This window comes from Chiloscyllium punctatum, chromosome 7 (assembly GCF_047496795.1).
Source record: "Chiloscyllium punctatum isolate Juve2018m chromosome 7, sChiPun1.3, whole genome shotgun sequence".
Lineage (NCBI taxonomy): Eukaryota > Metazoa > Chordata > Chondrichthyes > Orectolobiformes > Hemiscylliidae > Chiloscyllium > Chiloscyllium punctatum.
This window is the reverse complement of record NC_092745.1, coordinates 58,743,423-58,764,213: the sequence shown is the minus strand read 5'-3', so window position 1 is coordinate 58,764,213 and position 20,791 is coordinate 58,743,423. Positions and strand designations below refer to the sequence as shown.

The following is a 20,791-nucleotide window of genomic DNA, read 5'->3' as shown; positions in this document are numbered from 1 at the left end:
GGGCTGGAGAGCATGATCCTGTGCTGTTCTGTTCTTTGCTCTTTAAACAGAGAGCTCAAATTGGGAAATGTTACTCTAACTGCATTTGCACCACTTCTGGATGGTGCTATTTACAGAAAACAGAAACAAAGGGAGCTGCAGAAAAGATGAAAATCGGCGACATAAAGAAAGCAAAGTCCTTAGGGTTTACTGCCTATTAATAGTAGTTTCATGACTGTCAACTTAGGAATGTACTCTGAAAAGATAATTTAACTGGGTGGAAGATATTTGTGTGTCAATTTCAATTGTGCAACATTCATCTTCCCACATGTTTGTTATCCTATAGAATAAGACTTGACCAGCCCAAACATTCTTTCTGTGGATATTTTCTAGTATTTCACACCCACAAATCTGTTGTCAAATATGTGATGCAAGTCAAGTTTTATTACTTGAAACATAGTGAACTATTAACAGAATAAACTACGATGAGCTCTGGAGCAGTTCTGCTACCGTCTGGTAGTTTTGATGAAGACAGGCACAGCCTAAACTCTTTCTTCAGTAAGGGTGCTTCGGAGTCCTTGTCTTTCCCTGCCAGATTCATTGTTGAAGGTATGAAATGAAAATATTACTGTTAGAAAGATTACTATTTTCTATAATTTAGAATGCTTGTCAATAATTAGTCATTTATTCAAATTAATTTTGGAACAGTTATTTTCACTTTTAAGGTGCAATAAATGTCAGGTATAAAATGGCAATCCATGATGTTGGATCAGTTATCAATATCAAATTGGTTCCAAATTGTGTTTTCCTGCATGTGCAATTTACTACAAGTTGGACCTAAACCTGTTGGCTAAACTTTTGATTTAGTTTTTGCTTTCTTTATGTCTGGTGAGGATTTGTTGTTAGAGAGATGCTGTTGTGTTTGGGAGTAGGTCAGGAAATTATAAGAATAATAAACACCTTTCTATCTATCCTCATTTATCTGTACTGATTATGTAATCAGGCAAATGCAAAAACGTATGCTGTCGTTTTCACTCATTGTGTTAGATTGCATTGATTATGATAAACTGCTACAAGTAAAATACCCTTTTCTGAATCTTAAGGATAAATAGTTTAAGCTTCAAATGGACTGTTTCAATGTTTTGAATCAAAATGCTTTAATCATACAACAATGCATTATTTTAATCTTTCAGACTAGAGTAGGATTTGTTTCATTGATGGCTGGTTCTGCTTTCAACCACTAAATGTGTTCAAAGAAGATTTGGCCTTTTATTTTGAATACACACTCTTTACTATTCTACACAGTTCCAATTTGTTTTTTCACTATCTATTTTCATGTTCTTGGTACTCAGAGAGAAAAGAGGGGGTACCAATTAAATGTTTCAACATCATCTTCCAGTCGCCCAATTTAGAGATTCGTGTTAAGGTCAAGAGAATAAACTCTTGGGTGCAGCTTGGAAAGTAGAAGCATAATAGAGTCTCACACCTATCCAGTAACTGTCACACATTGTATTATTGAGCACCAGTGAAAGAAATCCTTATATTGTGAATGTTCCAGAGGCAAATTTAATCCTATTTAGTCAACTCAATTTGTACTATGGCTTTTTCATGATCAAATTAAAGTGTTACTTTTTATTGAATATTTCAAAGTTAGCAGTCAAATATTTTAAAGTGAAGTGATTTTTCATTTCTCGTCAAGTTTGCCTTCTGGCTTTCAAGACTAATGTTCCGTCACCCCTGACATACAAGTTGAACCTTGCAGCAATTCTTTTTCCAGTCTTCCAATGAAACAGTGGTTTGATTCTGCAGCACATTAATATTGTATATCACCTTCAGAGTTGACATGTTACTTTCCATTAATATTTGGACTTTGGGCAAAAACATTTACCTTTGTTCTTTTTCCAAGAAGAATAGAATAGAATTTTATCTTTATGCTCGTCTTGAAGGCATCATTTATATGAATTAGATAAACACGATGCCAATTTAATTCTGAGGTTAACATTTTGACTTTGTAGTTTGTTTGAGTTTGTAGGAACAGGAATAGGCCATTTAGCCTGTCAAGCCTACCACACCACTCAATGTTATCATGCCTTTTACTCATCTCACCCCCATAACTACAGGTTCTGGGTTAATGCGCGTGCAGCACAATTTGGCTATAACGTCACTGACGAATTAGCACATGGTATTCCTCCATTAGCAATAGTGCGATTCCAGTGGGGATTGGTTCACGCACTTCCTTCTGCACTTGCGCCGATGTCCCTGCCATTCTGCGCGTGCACAATGTCAGCACTGGCCCTCGTGCTGTAATGCACCAATGTCAGCTGCCAACTGAGCAGATTTCTGAGAGACATACTGTACATAGAGCAGCTTTCTTAGATTTTTTAATGTACTGTGTTAAATGTACTTTCATTTTGTCAATAAATGTGATCCATCCTTCATTCCAGCTGTTCTCTACTTGACGTAGACTTCTGAGTGATTTTTGACTGATCATGAATGATACTTTTTGCTGGTCTGTCCCTAACCCCACTTTTCCCATAGGCCCCATTATTTCTATTAAGCGAGGTTTAGCTGGAATACAACTACAGCATTCTAGGAGAACTACCTGTATGTACAAGATTAATAATCAACATTCCGTCAATCTCAACCTTACACAAGCTCTGTCTTTGAACACAGCCCCTGTGATACAGAATTCCAATGGTTCACAATCCTCTGAGTAAAAAACACATTCTCCTCATCTTGAATCTTAGTGGCCTTTTACTTTTACATTGTGTCCCCTAGTGCTAGACTCCCCAGCCTGAGGAAGCATTTTTGCTGCATCTACCCTGTCCATCTTTTCAAATATTTTGTAGGTTTCAGGTGAGATCATCTTTCATTCATCAAAACATGTCCAATTTGTCCAACCTCTCTCCATATGACATTCCTGAAGTGGCAGTTCGATGTATGCAGTCTATTGATGATATCTTTCCTCAGCTGAGGAAACCAAAACTGCACAGTGCTCCAGATGCAGACTAACCTAACTCCTATGAAGTTGAAACAAGACTATTCCTCCACTGAAATCCTCTTACAAGAAAGGCAAACGTTCCATTAGCCTTCCCAATAGCTTACTGCATTGAATGTTAACCTTCAGTGTTCTGTTGACGGTGACACCCTAGTCACTTTGTTCATCTATGCTGCGCAACTTCTTAGCATAAGAAATGCTTTGTGAATCTGCTTCTTCTATGAAACTTGATAACATCACAATTTTCAACAATATATTCTGTTTGCTTTGATTTTGCCCATTTAAAAAGTATGTCCAAATCCTCTTGAAATGTCGCTTCATCTTCCTCATAGCATGCATTCCCACTTAGCTATGTATCATTCACAAATTTAAAAATATTACATTTTGCACCCACATCCAAATCATTAATATATATTGTGAAAGGCAGGGACCCAAGTACTGATCCTTGTGGTATCCTACTAGTCTCAAGCTTGCTAACATGAGAATGACTCATTTGTTCCTACACTGGTTTCTGTCTGTTAACCAATCATTAATATTGCAAGTCCATTACAATCCATCACATGCTTCATTTTTTTTCTAACTAGTTTCCTTTGGAGAACCTTATCAAAAGTCTCCTGAAAATATGCTTTCCTTGATCGATACTGTTACTAACATCTTCAAAGAAATCCAAGTTTTTTGAACACTATTTCCCATTAGCCAATCCATTCAAAGATGCCCAGTTGGATCATTATTATTCAAGTGTCTATTTAACACATCCTTTATAATGGACTCTATCAATTTCCTGTTTCTGATGAGAGGCAAACAGGTCTGTACTTCACTGTTTTCTCTCTCACTCTTCCTAAATTGTCGACTGGCATTTTCTTTACCTTCTAACCTTCAGCAATCATGCCAAAATCTAAGGAATTTTGAAAGATAAGCCACATAGAGTCGTCGAGATGTACAGCACGAAAACAGACCCTTCGGTCCACCTTGTCCATGCCGACCAGATAGCCCAACCAAATCTAGTCCCACCTGCCAGCACCTGGCCCTTACCCTCCAAACCTTTCCTATTCATAGACTCGTCCAGATACCTTTTAAATGTTGCAATTGTACTCACCTCCACTAGTGCTTTGGAAATCTCAATAGCCACCTCCTTCAATTATCAACTTCAGCCCAGTTCGTTTCATTTCTCCAGTACAATCTACTAATTTTCTTTAATTCCTTATTCTCCATAGCCACTTGGATCTTGAGTTTTGGGAGATTAGTTATGGTTCTCTACATCCTTTTCATAAAGTCCATTTGTTCGGCAAATCATGTGGAGTACCCTTCTAAGGGTGATTTAAAGCAGTGTGAATAACCTGGAGCCCTTGACAGCAAGAATTGCTCATTCAGGCATAAAACTGCGGTAATGCTCAGTACGTTTTCACCAGTTTTGCCAGAATTGGAGTTTCCCTTAGAATATGAATGCACTAAATTTTTAATTTAAATAGCAGTTGCTGTGTTTGTGTTGTACTCATGGACACTCCTTTTTCTTTCCAGAAGTTTTGCACCGACCATTTGGTTCTGACATTGATTCACAGACACTGAATGAAGCAGTGAGGTGGAGCTCAAAGGAAAATCTCCTGGGAGCCACGGAGAGTGACCCTAATCTATTTGTTGCACTTTATGACTTTGTTGCAAGTGGTGACAACACACTAAGCATTACAAAAGGTAAGCAGTGACATTTCTGGTTAACTGTTAAGTGAAGAACCACATCTTGTTTAATGCGTTTTTGTCGTTGATGCAAAGGCAGTCCATAATATATATCGAGTAAAGCATCACTGAATGTTGGTTTGTGGCTGGTCTGAATCGTTAGTTGGTGCAACAACAGAAGCATGCATTTATGTAACTACCTTAATGTAGTAAAAATATTGCCTTGTACTTTACAGGCACGAGGCTTGACAAATTTGATTTCTAAGCTACGTTGCACTATTAGTAGAGGTGACTGAGAGGTGACTCAGTCAATGTGCCATGTTTGAAGGAGACAGTTCAAGGTTAAGGAAGGGATTTCTTGGACTTGGGACCCGATTTGACTGAAGGCACAGGCATTAATAATGGTTGGTGAAAATCAGTCTTGTGATAGGCCAGAACTGAAAGAGTTCAAAAATCCTGTAGGAGTGGTGGGTATAGGAGATTAAAATAGTTAAGCAGGAGCAAGTCTATGGAGGGAATTAAATACAGAATGAGTTACAAAAAGAAATCCATGTTTTGGCAAATAGTTTTGAGAATAAATGTATGTAAACTACATACATGAGCTCTGCATTTCATTTGCTGGTCTGTTTGTTTTTCGGTTGTGATTGAGTCACCTGATAAGCTCGTACACATCTATCTTTGAATTAATTTCCTTAACAAATTTGAATGTGTATTTGAGAGTGCTGGTGATTTAGAAAAAAAACTCTGGGAAGATGGATGTGGTAAAACAAGATAAGCCTGTGGGGCTTATTATAGTGGTAAAGGAGATACTAGTAGAAGCTAACAAACTGCAAGAGAATGTACCATCCTGCTCAGGGGTTGATTGAGAATAAAGTGCCAGATCTCTCTAAAGAATTTACTTGCGTGGGTAAGGTTCACTTATCTGTGCTAGGAGGAGCAGGTAAAGAAATAAAAATTTTAAGCGATTTAGGAGCAAGTTAATCTTTGAGAGATGGAGATATGTAATTCAGAAGGTGTATTGTTAGAAAAGGTGGTAATATATGGAATTCATGGTGAGAAAAGAAATGTTCCATTATATAAAGTGAGGTTGGAGAATCAGTTGAAAAATGGTGGTCAGAACAATAGAGAAATTATATATAATGGGAATAGTTTATCCTGGGTAATATAGCTGGATCACAGGTGGGAGTGATGCTTACTGTGATTGAAAAGCCATTGGGAAATCAGACAAATCAGGTGTAACAAAGTATTCCTGGGACTTTTCCTGACTGTACGGTAAAAAGATCTCAAAGCCACAAGCTGAAACAGCAGGCTAAATCAAGGAATAGAGATCAGGAAGTTGCGGTTCAGACATAAATTATATTTGATCACATGGTTGGGAAAAAAAGGAGGACAGGTGAAGGAGAAAGTGGATGTTTTTAGTTCAGGGAAGCTAGCTGAGTCACAACAGAAAGATGAAAAACTAGACAGTTGTCTCAAAAAAGCATACACAGGTGAAGGCTCTGAGTGTATCCCAGAATGTTACTATCTTAAAACTGAAGCCATGAAGAGGACATGGAGGCCATCACACATTCAGGTGGATCAGAAATAGGAGGAACTTCATCAAGTATTAGCAGTGGATTATAGAAAGCTGGTGTTGTGGGAAGCACATGAATTACCAGTACAACGTCATTTGGGAGTAAGGAAAACTCACCCCAAAATACAAAAACATTTTTATTGGCCTGGACTGCATAAAGATGTGGTTACGCTTTGCTAGACATGTAATATATGTCAGGTGATAGGGAAATTTCAGGCAGTGATAGGACCAGCATTCTTAATATCCTTTCTCGCAAGGATATTAATTGATTGCGTAGGATGAAGGACAGTAAAAAATTGTGGCTGTAAGAACTGCTGTTTTTTTTTTGAGGTGATGGAGGTAATTTCCTCGAATTGCAGGAGCAGCAATTACTGTTTTATATGCTATTGCATTGTTTTGGAGAAGAAAAAGTTAAAACAACGGCACTTTTGAAAGGGAGAAGGACAGACAAAAGTCAGATGGTCAGAGAGAAAGAAACCTACACTGCTAACTGACACAGCAGTGAATCTGCTCAGTTACAGGCTTGGCTGTTTGAATTCATGTATCTTTGGACACAACTGATCTTAGAGGGAACCTGTGTGGGAGAGCTCACAGCACAGGAATAGATAAGTGCAGAGTTTTTAAATATGGCCTTGCTGTAAATCTACAATGGTGAGTAGAGTGGGTTCTTTCTTGTTTTATTGAGATCTGTCTCTTGATTACATTTTAAAATTATAAGCCAGAAGAATTAAGTTAGCCTGCAGCAGTATTTTATTTTAGAGCAATAAGATGGTGCTATTTCCTATATCTGTAGATTGTGAAGGAGCAAAGATGGTCTTAAGTAGAGTGATATGCTCTTCTTGGTGGATGTGAGAGCTTAGGGAAAGTTGTCACGTTACTGAGAATTATGTCTATAGGAAATATCTTTGGTTGCGAATCCTATCCAATCGAATGCATCGGTTGGAGTAACATTTAGAGGCAATGAGGAATTTACAAGAGCTAGGGTGTATGATGGATGGCAGATATAGGAAGGGAGAAAAGCTGCAGATACAGTGAGATGGGTTAACTCCAGGAAAGGTCGGAGAGGTAGGTAGGTAGTGCAAGAGTCTTGTATGGCTATCCCCATTTCAAAAGTTGCTGTTTTGGAAAATGTGGGGAGTGATGGACTCTCAGGCCAGCGTAGCACGAACAGCCAAGTTTCTGGTACTGAGATTGGCTGTAATGTGATGAGGGGTGCATCGGGTTCCAAGCAATCAATTATGATCAGGGACTCTCTGTCAGGGGCACAGACAGACATTTTTGTGGCCAGCAGCGAAAAATCAGAATGGTGTTTTTCTACCCTGGTGCGAGGATCAAGGATGTCTCAGAGAGGGTGCTGAATGTTCTCAAGGGGGAGAGGGGCTGGAATCAATGACACAGCAAGGGAAAAGGATGACATTCTGGTGGGAGAACATAAAAAGTGAGGCAGGAATTTTAAAAAGGAAGTCCATGAGATTTGCGATATCTGCATTACTCCTGGTGCTATGAGCTAGCGAGAGTAAGAATAAGAGGATAGAGCAGATGAATAAGTGGTTGAGGACCTGGCGTACAGGAGAAGGGTCGCATTTCTGGATCATTAGAATCTCTTCTGGGGTAGAAGTGACGTGTACAAGAAGGGTGGATTGCACCTGAATTGGAAGGGAACTAATATACTGGCAGGGAAATTTGTTAGAGCTATTCAGGAGGACTTAAATTGGTACAGTAGGGGGTGGGATCCAGGGAGATAGTGAGGAAAGAGATCAGTCTGAGACTGGTACCATTGGGAAAAGGAGCAAGTCAAACAATCAGGGCAGGCAAGAACCAAGCAGAGAACAAGGTAGGCCTGATAAATTAAACTGCATTTAGGATGTAGGTTTACTTGCTGAGCTGGAAGGTTTGTTTTCAGACATTTAGTCTCCATACTAGATGGCATCTTCAGTGAGCCTCAGGATGAAAAATTGGTCGTGTAGCCCACTTTCTATTGGTGTTTTGAGTTTCCTTGGGTTGGTGAAGTCACTTCCTGTGGTGATGTCATTTCCTGTTATTTTTCTTCACTGGTGGTAAATGGGAACTAAGTCAGTGTTTGTTGATAAAGTTCTGGTTGGAATGCCATGCTTCTAGGAATTCTCGTGCGTGTCTCTGTTTGGCTTGTCCTGGGATGAATGCATTGTCCCAGTTGAAGTGGTGTCCTTCCTCATCCATATATAAGGATACTAGTACGGGTGGGTCATGTCTTTTTGTGGCTAGTTAATGCTCATGTAGCTAGTTTTCTGCCTGTTTGTCCAATGTAGTGTTTGTTACAGTTCATGCAAGGTATTTTGTAAATGATATTAGTTTTGCTTGTTGTCTGTATAGAGTCTTTCATGTTCATTATCAGCTGTTTTAGTGTGTTGGTTGATTTGTGAGCTACTATGATGCCAAGTTGTCTAGCAGTCACTTCCAAGATGTTTTTGATGCAGGGGGAGAGTGGCTAGGGTATCTGAACGTGTTTTGCCTGCTTGTTGGGGTTTGATGAGAAATCAGCGGATTATGCTTATTGGGTCAAGATTAGAGGGAACTTCAAACCAGCATCTACAGGAAAACAGCACATACGGACCAAATACTGAACTACAGAAGCAATCATCCCAACACCCACAAACGAAGTAGCATTCGAACATTATTTCAACGAGCTACCACACACTGCAGCACAGAGGAACTACAAAGAACAGAGGAAAATCACCCAAACAGTGTATTCAAAAAGAATGGATACCCAACAAGCACAGGCAAAAGCAAGCAAACATGCATCCAGAACCTCAACCTGAGCCACAACTCTTCTCAAAACTCGCAAACTGCACTTATTTCAATGCAAGAGGCCTACAGGGTAGGCAGTGAACTCAGGCCATAGTTAGAAACATGGGACTGGGATATCATAGCAATTACAGAAATGTGGCTCAGGAATGGCTAGGACTGGCAACCTAATGTTCCAGAATAATAAATGCAATGGGAAGGATAGAATGGGGGGCAGGAGAGGAGGGGGAGTGGCGGTTTTGACAAGAAATAGCACTACAGCTATGCTAATGGGAGGATGCATCAGGTGACATTTCGTCACCATTCCTAATGAAAGGCTTTTACCCGAAACACTGATTTTTGTGATCCTGGGATGCTGCTTGACTGGCTGTGCTTTTCCAGTGCCACTCTAATCTTGACTGTAATCTCCAGCATCTGCAATACCCACTTCTGCCTTGTATTGGAGACCCCCGAATAGTCAGCAGGAAATTGAGAAACAAATTTTGCAAGAGGATTTCAGTTATCCGTAAGGATAATAGGGTGGCTAAGGGAGGGGATTTTAACTTTCCAAACATAGAGTGGGACTACCATAGTGTTAAGGGTTTAAATGGAGAGGAATTTGTTAAGTATGTACAAGAACATTTTCTGATTTCAGTATGTGGATGTACCTACTAGAGAAGGTGCAAAAGTTGACCTACTCTTGAGAAAAAAGGCAAGACAGGTAACTGAGGTGTCAGTGGGTGAGCACTTCGGGCCCAATGACAATAATTCTATTAGATTTAAAATAGTGATGAAAAAGGATTGACCAGATCTAAAAGTTGAAGTTCTAAATTGGAGAAAGGCCAATTTTGACAGTATTAGGCAAGAACTTTCAAAAACTAATTGGGGGCAGATATTCACAGATAACAGGATGGCTGGAAAATGGGAAGCCTTTAGAAATGAGATAGCGAGAGTCTAGAGACAATATATTCCTGTTAGGGTGAAAGGAAAGGCTGGTAGGTGGAGAGAATGCTGGGTCCCTAAAGAAATAGAGGTTTTGGTTAAGAAGAAAAAGAAAGCATATGTTAGGTATAGACAGGATAGATCAAGAGAATCCTTAGAAGCGTATAAAGGTAGTCGGAGTATGCTTAAGAGGGGAATCCGAAGGGCAGAAAGGGGTCATGAGATAGCTTTGGCAAATAGAGTTGAGGATAACTCAAAGGGTTTTTATAGATACATTAAGGACAAAAGGATAACTAGGGAAGGAATAGGGCCCCTCAAAGATCAGCACGTTGGAGCCGCAGGAGGTGGGGGAGATACTAAAATGAGTATTTTGCATCAGTATTTACTGTGGAAAAGGACATGGAAGATATAAAATGTAAGGAAATAAATGATGACATTTTGAAAAATGTCTATACTACAAATGAGGTGTTGCTGGATGTCTTGAAATATATAAAAGTGGATAAATCCCTAGGACCTGATCAGGTGTGCCCTAGAACTCTGTGGGAAGTTAGGGAATTGATTACTGGGCCCCTTGCTGAGATATTTGTATAATCAATAGTCACGGGTAAGGTGCCGGAAGACTGGAAGTTGTCTAATGTGGTGCCACTATTTAAGAAAGGTGGTAAGGTCAAGCCAGGGAACTGTAGACTTGTAAACCTGATATCGGTGGTGGGCAAGTTGTTGGAGGGAATCCTGAGGGATGGGATTTACATGTATTTAGAATGGCAAGGACTGATTAGGGATAGTCAGCATGGCTTTGTGCATGGGAAATCATGTCTCTTGAACTTGATTGAGTTTTTTGAAGAAGTAACAAAAAGGATTGATGAGGGTAGAATGATGGACTTGATGTATATGGACCTAAGTAAAGTGTTCGACAAGGTTCCCCATAGGACACTGGTTAACAAAGTTAGATCGCCTGGAATATACGGTGAACTTGCCATTTAGATACAAAACTGTGCTTGAAGGTAGAAGACCGAGGGTGGTGGTGGAGCATTGCTTTTCAGGCTGGAGGCCTGTGTCCAGTGGAGTGCCACAAGGATTGGTGCTGAGTCCACTACTTTTTGTCATTTTATATAAATGATTTGGATGTGAACATAGGAGTTAATTTTGCACATGACACCAAAATTGGAGGTGTAGTGGACAGCAAAGAAGGTTACCTCCGATTGCAATGGGATCTTGATCAAATGAGCCAATGGGCTGAGGAGTGGCAGATGGAGTTTAATTTAGATAAAGGTGAAGTGCTGCATTTTGGAAAAGTAAATCAGAGCAAGACCTAGACACTTAATGGTAAGCTTGTAGGGAGTGCTGCTGAACAAAGATACCTCAGGGTGCAGGTTCAAGTCGAGGCACAGGTAGTTAGGATAGTGAAGAAGGCCTTTGGTATGCTTTCCTTTATTGGTCAGAGTATTGAGTAAAGGGGATGGGAGGTCATGTTGCGGATGAACAGGACGTTGGTTTGGCCATTTTTGGAATATTGCACGCAATTCTGGCCTCCTTATTGGAAGGATGTTGTGAAACTTGAAGTTTTCAGAAAACATTTCCAAGGATGTTGCCAGGTTTGGAGGATTTGAGCTATGGGAAGAAGCTGAATAGGCTGGGGCTGTTTACCTTGAAGCGTCGGAGGCTGAAGGGTGACCTGACAGAGGTTTATAAAAGCATGAGGGGCATGGATAGCATAAATAGACAGTCTTTCCCCTGGAGTGGAGGAGTCCAGAACTAGAGGGCATAGGTTTCGGATGAGAGGGGAAAAATTTAAAGGGGACCTAAGGAGCAGCGTTTTCACACAGAAGGTGCGTATTTGGAATGAGCTGTCAAAGGATGTTGTGGAGTCTGGTGCAATTACAACATTTGAAAGGCACCTGGATGGGTAATTGAATAGGAAGGGTTTGGAGGGATATGGGCCAAATGCTGGCAAATGGGACTAGATTAGATTAGGATATCTGGTGGGCATGGGCGAGTTGGACTGAAGTGCCTATTTCCATGCTGGAGTCTTTATGACCCCTATCTAAAACAGAGTAGGAATGTTGACCGTAATAGATATGTCCACTACATTACCAGAGGCCATTTCATTACACTGTATCCCAGCTAAGGATTATAGAAGAGTGACTCAAATGTTTTACTATAATGGACGACTCCGAGATACATTCAGAGCAAGGGTCAAATTTTACATTAAAGTTATTCAAGGAAGTTATGGACAGCTTAGGAATCAAGCAGTTCAAATGTGCTGCGCACCATTCAGAATCGCAGGGAGCCTTAGAATGGTCGCATCAAACTTCCAAACATTATGTTGAGTGTTTGTAGTCAAGACTATCCAGAGGATTGGGATAAAGGAATTCCATTTGTTGTTTTTGCAGTTAGAGATGCACCTGATGAATTAACTAAATTCAGTCCATTTGAATTGGCTTTTGGGCATGAGGTGAGAGGACCATTGAAATTAAGGAAAAACTGCTAAGTCAGAGTTCAAAGACCACAATTGGCCACTGTGTCAAATTTTAGGGAAAGATTAAGTAGAGTGGGAGAGTTGGCAAAATAGTGTTCGAAAGTAGCACAGTATGTGATAAAACAGGAAGCAGGCAAGAAATCAAAAATTCACAGTTTTGTTAGTGGAGATAAAGCATTAGTTTTACTGCCAATGGTAGGTAAACCTTTAAAGACAAGATCCAGTGGACCTGATCAAATTGAAAAGGAATCGAGTGAGGTGAATTATTTGATAAGAATGCCAGATAGAAATCTGTGTCGTTTGAATATGCTCAAAAGGTGTTTTGATAGGGAAGGAAAGCAAAAGAAGAATGTGTTGCTGATTGCAATACAGAGCAAGGTACCAAGTTCAAATGATTCCACATTGGATATTCCTCAAATAAAATTGGATAGTGAGGAAGATCTCAAAAATTGGTAGAAATTATTGAGTTATCTTGCAGATAATTCTTTCAGGTCATTTCAAATTTATTACCATATCACATGTCAAGATATGTGGGAATTAGCTGGGAAATGCTGATCTATTACATATGATGCAGATGTAGGGAATGCTGTTCCAATTAAACAACATCTTTATAGACTTCACCCTGTAAAATTGGCAAAGGTTCAAAAAGAGATTGAAAGCATGACCTAATCAAAGTGAGTTGCAGTGAATGGAGTGATGGTCCCCAACAATTATATATGAACTATCACAAAATCAATGCAGTTACAAAATCTGATTTTTTAAAAAAATATTTGTCCTTGGGATGAGGACATCACTGGCTAGGCCAGCATTTATTGCCCACCCCTAACTGCCCAGAGAGCTGTTAAGAGTTAACCACATTACGGCACATCTGGAGTCACACGTAAACCAGACCAGATAAGGATGGCAGGTTTCCTTTCCTGAAGGGCATTAATTAATCAGATGGGACTTTCTGACAATTGACAATGGATTTATGATCATCATTAGCCTCCTAATTCCAGATTTTTTTTTACTGATTTTAAATTCCACTATCTACCATGATGGGATTTGAACCCGGGTCCCCAAAAAATTACCTGGGTCTCTGGATTAATGATCCAGCAATGAATACCATTAGACCATCGCCTCCCCATATCCTATAGTATTCATATCCTATTTCATGTTTGGAAAACTATATTGAGAAGGTATGACAAGCAGCTTGTATTTCTAACTTGGGCTTAATCAAAGGTTACAGGCAGATACCTTTATCCAAAAGACGAAGGAAATTTCAGCTTTCATGACACCAAATGGGCTGTATCAAGAGTGAGGTGCTGGAAAAGCACAGCAGGTCAGACAACATCTGAGGAGCAGGAGAAACTTCAATTCTCCTGCTCCTTGGATGCTGCCCGACCTGCTCTGCTTTTCCAGCACCTCACTCTCTACTCTGATCTCCAGCATCTGCAGTCTTCGCTTTCTCCTACCAAATGGACTGTACCAGTTTAAAGTTACGCCTTTCGCAATGAAGAATGCTGCAGCCACATTTCGAAGCCTAACCAATGAAATCATTTTGGGGGTTCCCCAATCCTGTGGAGATGATGAGGTCATTTTTAGTCACATGTGGACAGAGTATTTGGAGGATCTATCAGAATTGTTTGATCAACTTCAGGAAGTAAGCTTGGTGATAAACCTAGCTAAACGTGAGTTTGCAAAAGCCCAAATCACATTTCTCAGCCATGTTATTGAATATGGCCTCACGGGATGTGAAAACAAAGGTTATTGGGGAGTTTCACATGCTTTCTGGGAGAGTGATTTTTATCAGAAGTTCATTGTGAATTTTAGAAGTGCAGAAAATTTGAGTGAACAGAAGAGTGTTAGAGGGCATTTGACAGATTGAAATCTGTGCTAATCGCTGCCTCAGTGTTAGCCACACCTAAGCCATTCAAGATGGCTATTGATGTGAGTGATCTGGGTCTTGGTGCTGTACTCTTACAAGATGATGATGAGAAGCTAGAATGGCTTATTGGGTATTTTTCCAAAAATGTTGTATATTCATCATTGGAAATAATCATATTTCAGGAGACTTTGAGTTTGGTGATGACTTTGCACCATTTCAACATTTTTGTTGCCAGTGATGCCTGAGACAATTGTATATGCTGATCATAACCCCTGAAACATTTCAGAAAAAATTAAAGATGAAAGTTCTGAACTATTTAAACAAAGTTTATTATTGCACCCCTTCAATTTGAAAATCGTACACGTGGCAGGATGAGAGAACATAATCGCTGATGAGCTATCACAACTGTAATGAAAGATGGTGTTCAGTGGTGGGAGAAACTGATTCAGAGGCACATCGTATTGAATGTTTGCATGCTTAGAGTTAACATTGTGTACACCTATTGTAGTGTTCTAATAACTTAAGGCTAAAGGTTTTTAAAAATGAAGCCATTCTTGCATTTCCTTTAAGGACTGGGGGAGGTATGATGACACTATGGCTTTAAGAGGTGTATTTTGTTCTTTTTTTAATGGAGAGAGGTTGAGACAGAGATGCTTAGCAGTCTGTTCCAAGCCCATAAAGTGAACAGCTTGTCTTCTTTTTAACAAGCTGGAACAACAGAAGCAGTATAAAGGGGTGAGGTCAACTCCTACAGAACCAGGATTTTAGTTTGACTTTCAGCATTTGCTGGGGTTCGGAGCTGCTATACATCTCTCCCTGCTGCAACAAAACACTTGAGTTCTCTCTTGCTCTCTGCTTGCTCTCTCTCTCTCTCTCTCTCTCTCTCTCTCTCGTGCGCGCTCTCTCTCTCTCTCTCGTGCGCTCTCTCTCTCTTTCCCCCCCCCGCGCTCACTCGCGCGCGTTATCTCTCTCTCTCTGCTCACTCTCTCTCTCTCTCTCTCTCTGCTCACTCTCTGCTCACACTCTCACTCTCTCTCTCTCTCTCTCTCTCTCTCTCTCTGCTCACTCTCTCTCTCTCTCTCTCTGCTCACTCTCTGCTCACACTCTCACTCTCTCTCTCTCTCTCTCTGCTCACTCTCTCTCTCTCTCTCTGCTCACTCTCTGCTCACACTCTCACACTCTCTCTCTCTCTCTCTCTCTCTCTCTCTCTCTCTCTCTCTCTCCCTCTCTCTCTCTCTCTCTCTCTCTCTCTCTCTGTCTGCTCACTCTCTCTCCGTCTGCTCACTCTCTCTCCCTCTGCTCACTCTCTCTCTCTCTACTCACTCTCTCTCTCTCTCTGCGCGCACTCTCTCTCTCTCTCTCTCTGCGCGCACTCTCTCTCTCTCTCTGCGCGCACTCTCTCTCTCTCTCTCTCTCTCTCTCTCTCTCTGCGCGCACTCACTCTCTCTCTCTCTCTGCGCGCACTCTCTCTCTCTCTAAATGTTCTTTGCTCCTAGACTGGAGAAATATTGCATGTGAGACAATCTATTTTAATGAATTTGCCTCTGCCAAGGGTGTATTTATGGGATGTTACTATCTTAGAACATTTAATCAGTGGTAGCTAACACAGTATCTTAAGTATTTCAAGAGATATACAGTTTAGCTAATTTCTTATTTTATCTGTATTTTGACCACACTGTAAAAATGAATTGTGTTTTGCTTCAAGCCTGATTGTTTGTTTGACCCAATCGAATTGCACTCAGAACATAATGCCTTACACTTGCCTTTAAAATAAGAAAAAGTTAGGATCTAAACCATCTTAATATATTTTGAGGGGGTTTGTGGTCCATAACAGAGTGATGTCCTGATTCTTGGCTCTGCTTTGTTTGCAGCCTACTTTAGGTTGATGCATTGCTCTCTGATATGGCAAATCCCAGAGGTGATACAGATGGGAACTGGGATGTGAATTGAAACATGTAGAGCTATGCATGGGTCCCAAGTATTTGTTGCACATAGTTGCCGACGTGATATACCAACTGGTTGGATGTTGGAAGGCAGCAGCTCCCACTGCACCTACTATTCTGAAACTTATTCTGATGTCCAAGAGCTGAGCAAACAATTCCCGAAGCTTCTGCCAAAATGGAATGTGGAAATTGCACCATGGCAGTTTGGAAAATGTTCCAGTTATCAGCTTGTTGTCTTCCACCTTTGATTTTCATTATTATTCGACATAATTAGAATCAACTTTTGTTTTCTTTCACTGAATAGGGATGCACTGAAAAGCAAAGTTTTAAAAAAAAGAAACTTCTGTTTTGCAAACATCAGAATTTTTGACCAGGGTTCTGCTAATTCAACAGGTGAAAAGCTACGTGTGCTATGCTATAATCAGAATGGCGAATGGTGTGAAGTGCGTTCGAAGAACGGGCAGGGATGGGTCCCCAGCAATTATATCACACCGGTAAATAGTCTGGAAAAGCACTCCTGGTACCATGGCCCTGTCTCACGTAGTGCAGCAGAGTACCTACTTAGCAGCCTTATCAATGGCAGTTTTCTCGTGCGGGAAAGTGAGAGCAGTCCAGGACAACTTTCGATTTCCCTCCGCTATGAAGGTCGAGTTTACCACTATAGAATCAATACAACACATGATGCTAAGGTAAGGAGAAACTATCTTGTGTATACCTTCTGTCTGCTTTACTTGCTAAGTTTCTTTTTGCTTTTGGACACCCTATCCATCTGGAAAAGGCGAAGTTAAAATACTGGATTACACTGCAACAATGACATTAGAAGATTTTAAAGACTGACTTTTTATTTGAAATACTCGTAATCTGCAAAACCATCCTCAAAAATGAGTGTTTTTATCCAATTTTCAAGTGCTTAAAATGTTTTCATGCTTCTCTGAAACGAAGGCTGATCAGATTACTGAAGAAACATCAAATACACAAATCAGGGCAAGAAGACAGTGAGAAAGCAGTACTTCTAAGACATTAAAAAAGTATCCCTTCCCTAAGTTACATGTATTGCCCAAAAGATAAGTGATCTGTGCATTTATATTACAGATCACAGCCCTGAATTGGCTTCTGGAAACATTTCTGTTGATGTTAAAATTGTTTGCTTGACATGAAAGGCAGCCTGTTGGTCATCCTTGATTTGGAGATACCAGTGTTGGACTGGGGTGTACAAAGTTAAAAATCTCACAACATTAGTTTTCAGTCCAACAGGTTTAATTTGAAGCACCAGCTTTCGGAACACTCCTGTGTACTTACATCAAATTGCTGGGTTCATACAGAATTTGGATGCTGCTTCAAATTGAACCTATTGGCTTATAACCTGGTGTTGAGATATTTTTTAACTCAGTCATTCTTGGTGAAACTGAGGAACAGTTTTACATCAAAACAGTTGATCATGCACCTTTTGTATATGCCATGCTTCAAATTCACAATTAATTTTGTATTGCTTTTGGGGTGACACTTCTTCCTGTAGAGGCAAGTTGAAACCATGCAAAAGCAAAACGTTGCATATGTGAGAAAACTGAAATAAAAACAGAAAATGCTAATATTGAGCAGACCTGATATCATTTGTTGAGACAAAAACAGTTCACATTTAAGGTCAATAACCTTTCTTAACTCAAGGTTGTAAACTATGTGTGCTTCCTTCAAATTGTTGGGTTCATAGAGAATTTGGAGTGCAGTTTACAGCAAATTTTCAGTATCAATGCAATAGATTGCCTTTTGTTCAACTGGCCAAAATAATGCAAACAAAACTGTAACTTTGGCAAGTATTTGGGGTTTTTTTCTTAATTTGTGGCCATAGATTTGTGAGGTTTTCATCCTGGAAAACTAACTGTGAAGTTGATTTAGTTGAGCCAAGGAGAGATGGAAGTGGGTAAAATGAGCCAGAAGGTACTTGAGACAACTAACCAAAACTGGGAACTGATCCAATTTTAATTACTCAATAGCAACTTGCATACCAGTTGGAATGATGGTGAGTCATTTGTGTGCTATATTAAGTAAAAAAAGACTTCCCAAACAGGAGGTATCATTGTGATGTATCACTTGTTCCACCCAGATACTGTTGCTAATGAAGATCAACTGGTACAGGATGCTGTCATATGATCAATTATTGACGTCATTTGCAGATCACATAGGAATTGGTAAACTTCTGTATATCTGTAATTAACCTGTTCAGACATGGTATGACACAAATCAGGAGCAGCTGAAACTTGAACCCAGATCTCCTGGCCCAGAGGTAGGAATCCTACCACTGTTCCACAATGGTCCCAAGTAAACTGCCTATCATTGTTTGAAAAACAGCTAAATTAGAACAGAGTTATTGATCAACATATTTTGATCTGCTTCATAAGGCAAATGACGTACACTAATTTCATTTGTAGTATTATCTCAGCTGATTGCACTACCGTGTGGTAGATACCAAGTTGCAAGTTTTCAGACATTAATGAAAGATCTCTATTATCAGTGATGCACTTTTCAGATGAGATACTAAGATTGTCATATTTGCTCCTTGAACTTGCTGTAATGATCCCAATTTTTAAGAGCTAGGGAATTCCATATATCACCATAGAGTCTGGATCCAGTTAGCACTTGGTGGAGTAAATGAGGTGGAGAAGATGGGTGAGGTGTTAGTCCAGTGTTAAGGTTGATGGGGGTACTTGGTTGATTGGTGTGGGAAGAGTCGATTGATCAGCTGGAGGCTTGCAGTTGGGTAGTTGAGGGAATCCAGAAGTCACCCAAAGGGTGGAAGGATTCTTGAATTCAATGCCCGTAAGGCTGGTAGAAGCAAAACCCTCAACGTTTGACAAGTATTTAGATATAATTAGGTGGCTGGTATTTGCGCCTTTATTTGTGCTGTAGATTTCTCAGACTTGATTCTTCCAGGTTTCCTTCCTCAGGGAGGGAATAAGTCATTGTCTGTGAAGTGCTTTGAAATGTGCTCAGAAAATAAATAAAGGGACAATTCCGTCACCATGAAAATAAATTTTAAAATAAACCTTTTTTCTCTCTTCATCTTGTGTTGATGCAGTGACTGATCCTCCTTGCAACTGACAAGACAGATTATGCTGGATCTCATCATTATTTACAATTGTCTGCAGTCCCCTCTTGTGAAAGAGTTCAGTGACTGCTAATGGAGTTTTGGCAAAAGAGTTTTTCCACAAGCCGCCTAGATGTTCTCTGTTCTAAATATGATTGGAATTAAACCCATGAGCCCCAATCATGTGGTCACATTTTGAAAATGGAAGGACCATTTGCTTCAATTAAGCATCAATGACTATTAAAGCTCATGTTCAGAAAATGAAGCTTTTAATCCTTGTCCACCGGGAAGAAAAAAAAATTGACATAATGAGTGAATGCACATCTCAGGTTGAGAATCAGTTTCTGCAGATCAGTATATGTTGAATAGAAGTTACATAGTACAATGCAGTATCCATGAAACACAAACACACCATTCAGTCCAAAAGATCAACAAAAGCTAGCTCCTATGTGCTCCTCCTGGCCCTGATATCATCTACTTCTGATTTAATTGTCCAACACAGTTCTTGAGTAAAACTGATTTGTGCTTGCATGTTTTGTGTAATTATAGCATCTGAATTATTATTGTCTAAATCATCTATCGTTTTGAACATAGAACACTCTATTTTTGTCCCTTTCCCTGAATTAGCTACCATAAATAAGATTGATTTCTTGGCAAGTTTTGAGAAGACTTGTTGCTCATGTTGAGGTTCTGGATGTCAGTTTGCTTGCTGAGCCAGAAGGTTTGTTTTCGGACATTTTGTCACCATGCTGGTGTTATGTCCCGCTTTCTGTTTGTGTGTTTAGCGTTCATTGGGCTGGTGATGTCATTTCCTGTGTTGGTGATGTAATTTCCTGTTCTTTTTCTCAGAAGGTGGTAGATAGTATCCAAATCGATCTGTTTGTTGATAGTTCTGGTTGGAATGCCATGCTTCTAGGAATTCTCATGCGTGTCTCTGTTTGGTTTGTCCTAGGATAGATGTGTTGTCCCAGTCGAAGTGGTGTCCTTCCACATCTGTATGCAAGGATACTAGTGATAGTACTAGAAGGACTCAAAAAAAGATAAAAACATTGTTTTCCTACCTGCAGACAAGTGACGCTTGACAGTCAATTTAAACCAGACGGACTACATTGACGAAGTGAATGCACTGCCCTTGCATATACCAGCACTTAGCAACAGGTGGCAATAGGCTCAACCCCACAACTTGGGAACAGTTCAGAAATCAGGAGAATTAAACAAGACAGACTTCCAAAAAATGAAACCAGATGGATCCAACACACAACACTTCTATGAATTACCCAAAATTTACAAACCAGGAGCTCCCGTCAGACCCATAGTCTCTCTACTTGGAACAGCATTGTACAGATTAGCTAAAGAACTACACCAAAGACTAAAACACTTCGTAGAAGACTCATGCCATTCCATTCACTCCACCCAAGAATTCCTGAACACCATCAAAGATGCCAAGATAGGAGAGGCTGAAGTAATGGTCTCCTTTGATGTAACAGCCCTATT

At 40.0% G+C, this 20,791-nt stretch overlaps 1 protein-coding gene across 7 annotated transcripts in view; it reads left to right on the top strand.

Moving 5' to 3' along the window:
• abl2 (c-abl oncogene 2, non-receptor tyrosine kinase) overlaps window positions 1-20,791 on the top strand; it is a 145,560-nt gene that overhangs the window by 103,533 nt on the left and 21,236 nt on the right. For 6 of the 7 annotated variants that reach the window (XM_072573676.1, XM_072573677.1, XM_072573675.1 and 3 more), the window contains exons 2-3: window positions 4,496-4,666; window positions 16,609-16,904. In XM_072573676.1, the coding sequence (XP_072429777.1) occupies window positions 4,496-4,666; window positions 16,609-16,904 (467 nt within the window). The remainder of the gene's footprint in view (window positions 1-4,495; window positions 4,667-16,608; window positions 16,905-20,791) is intronic. The other variant, XM_072573673.1, reaches the window with a different exon arrangement.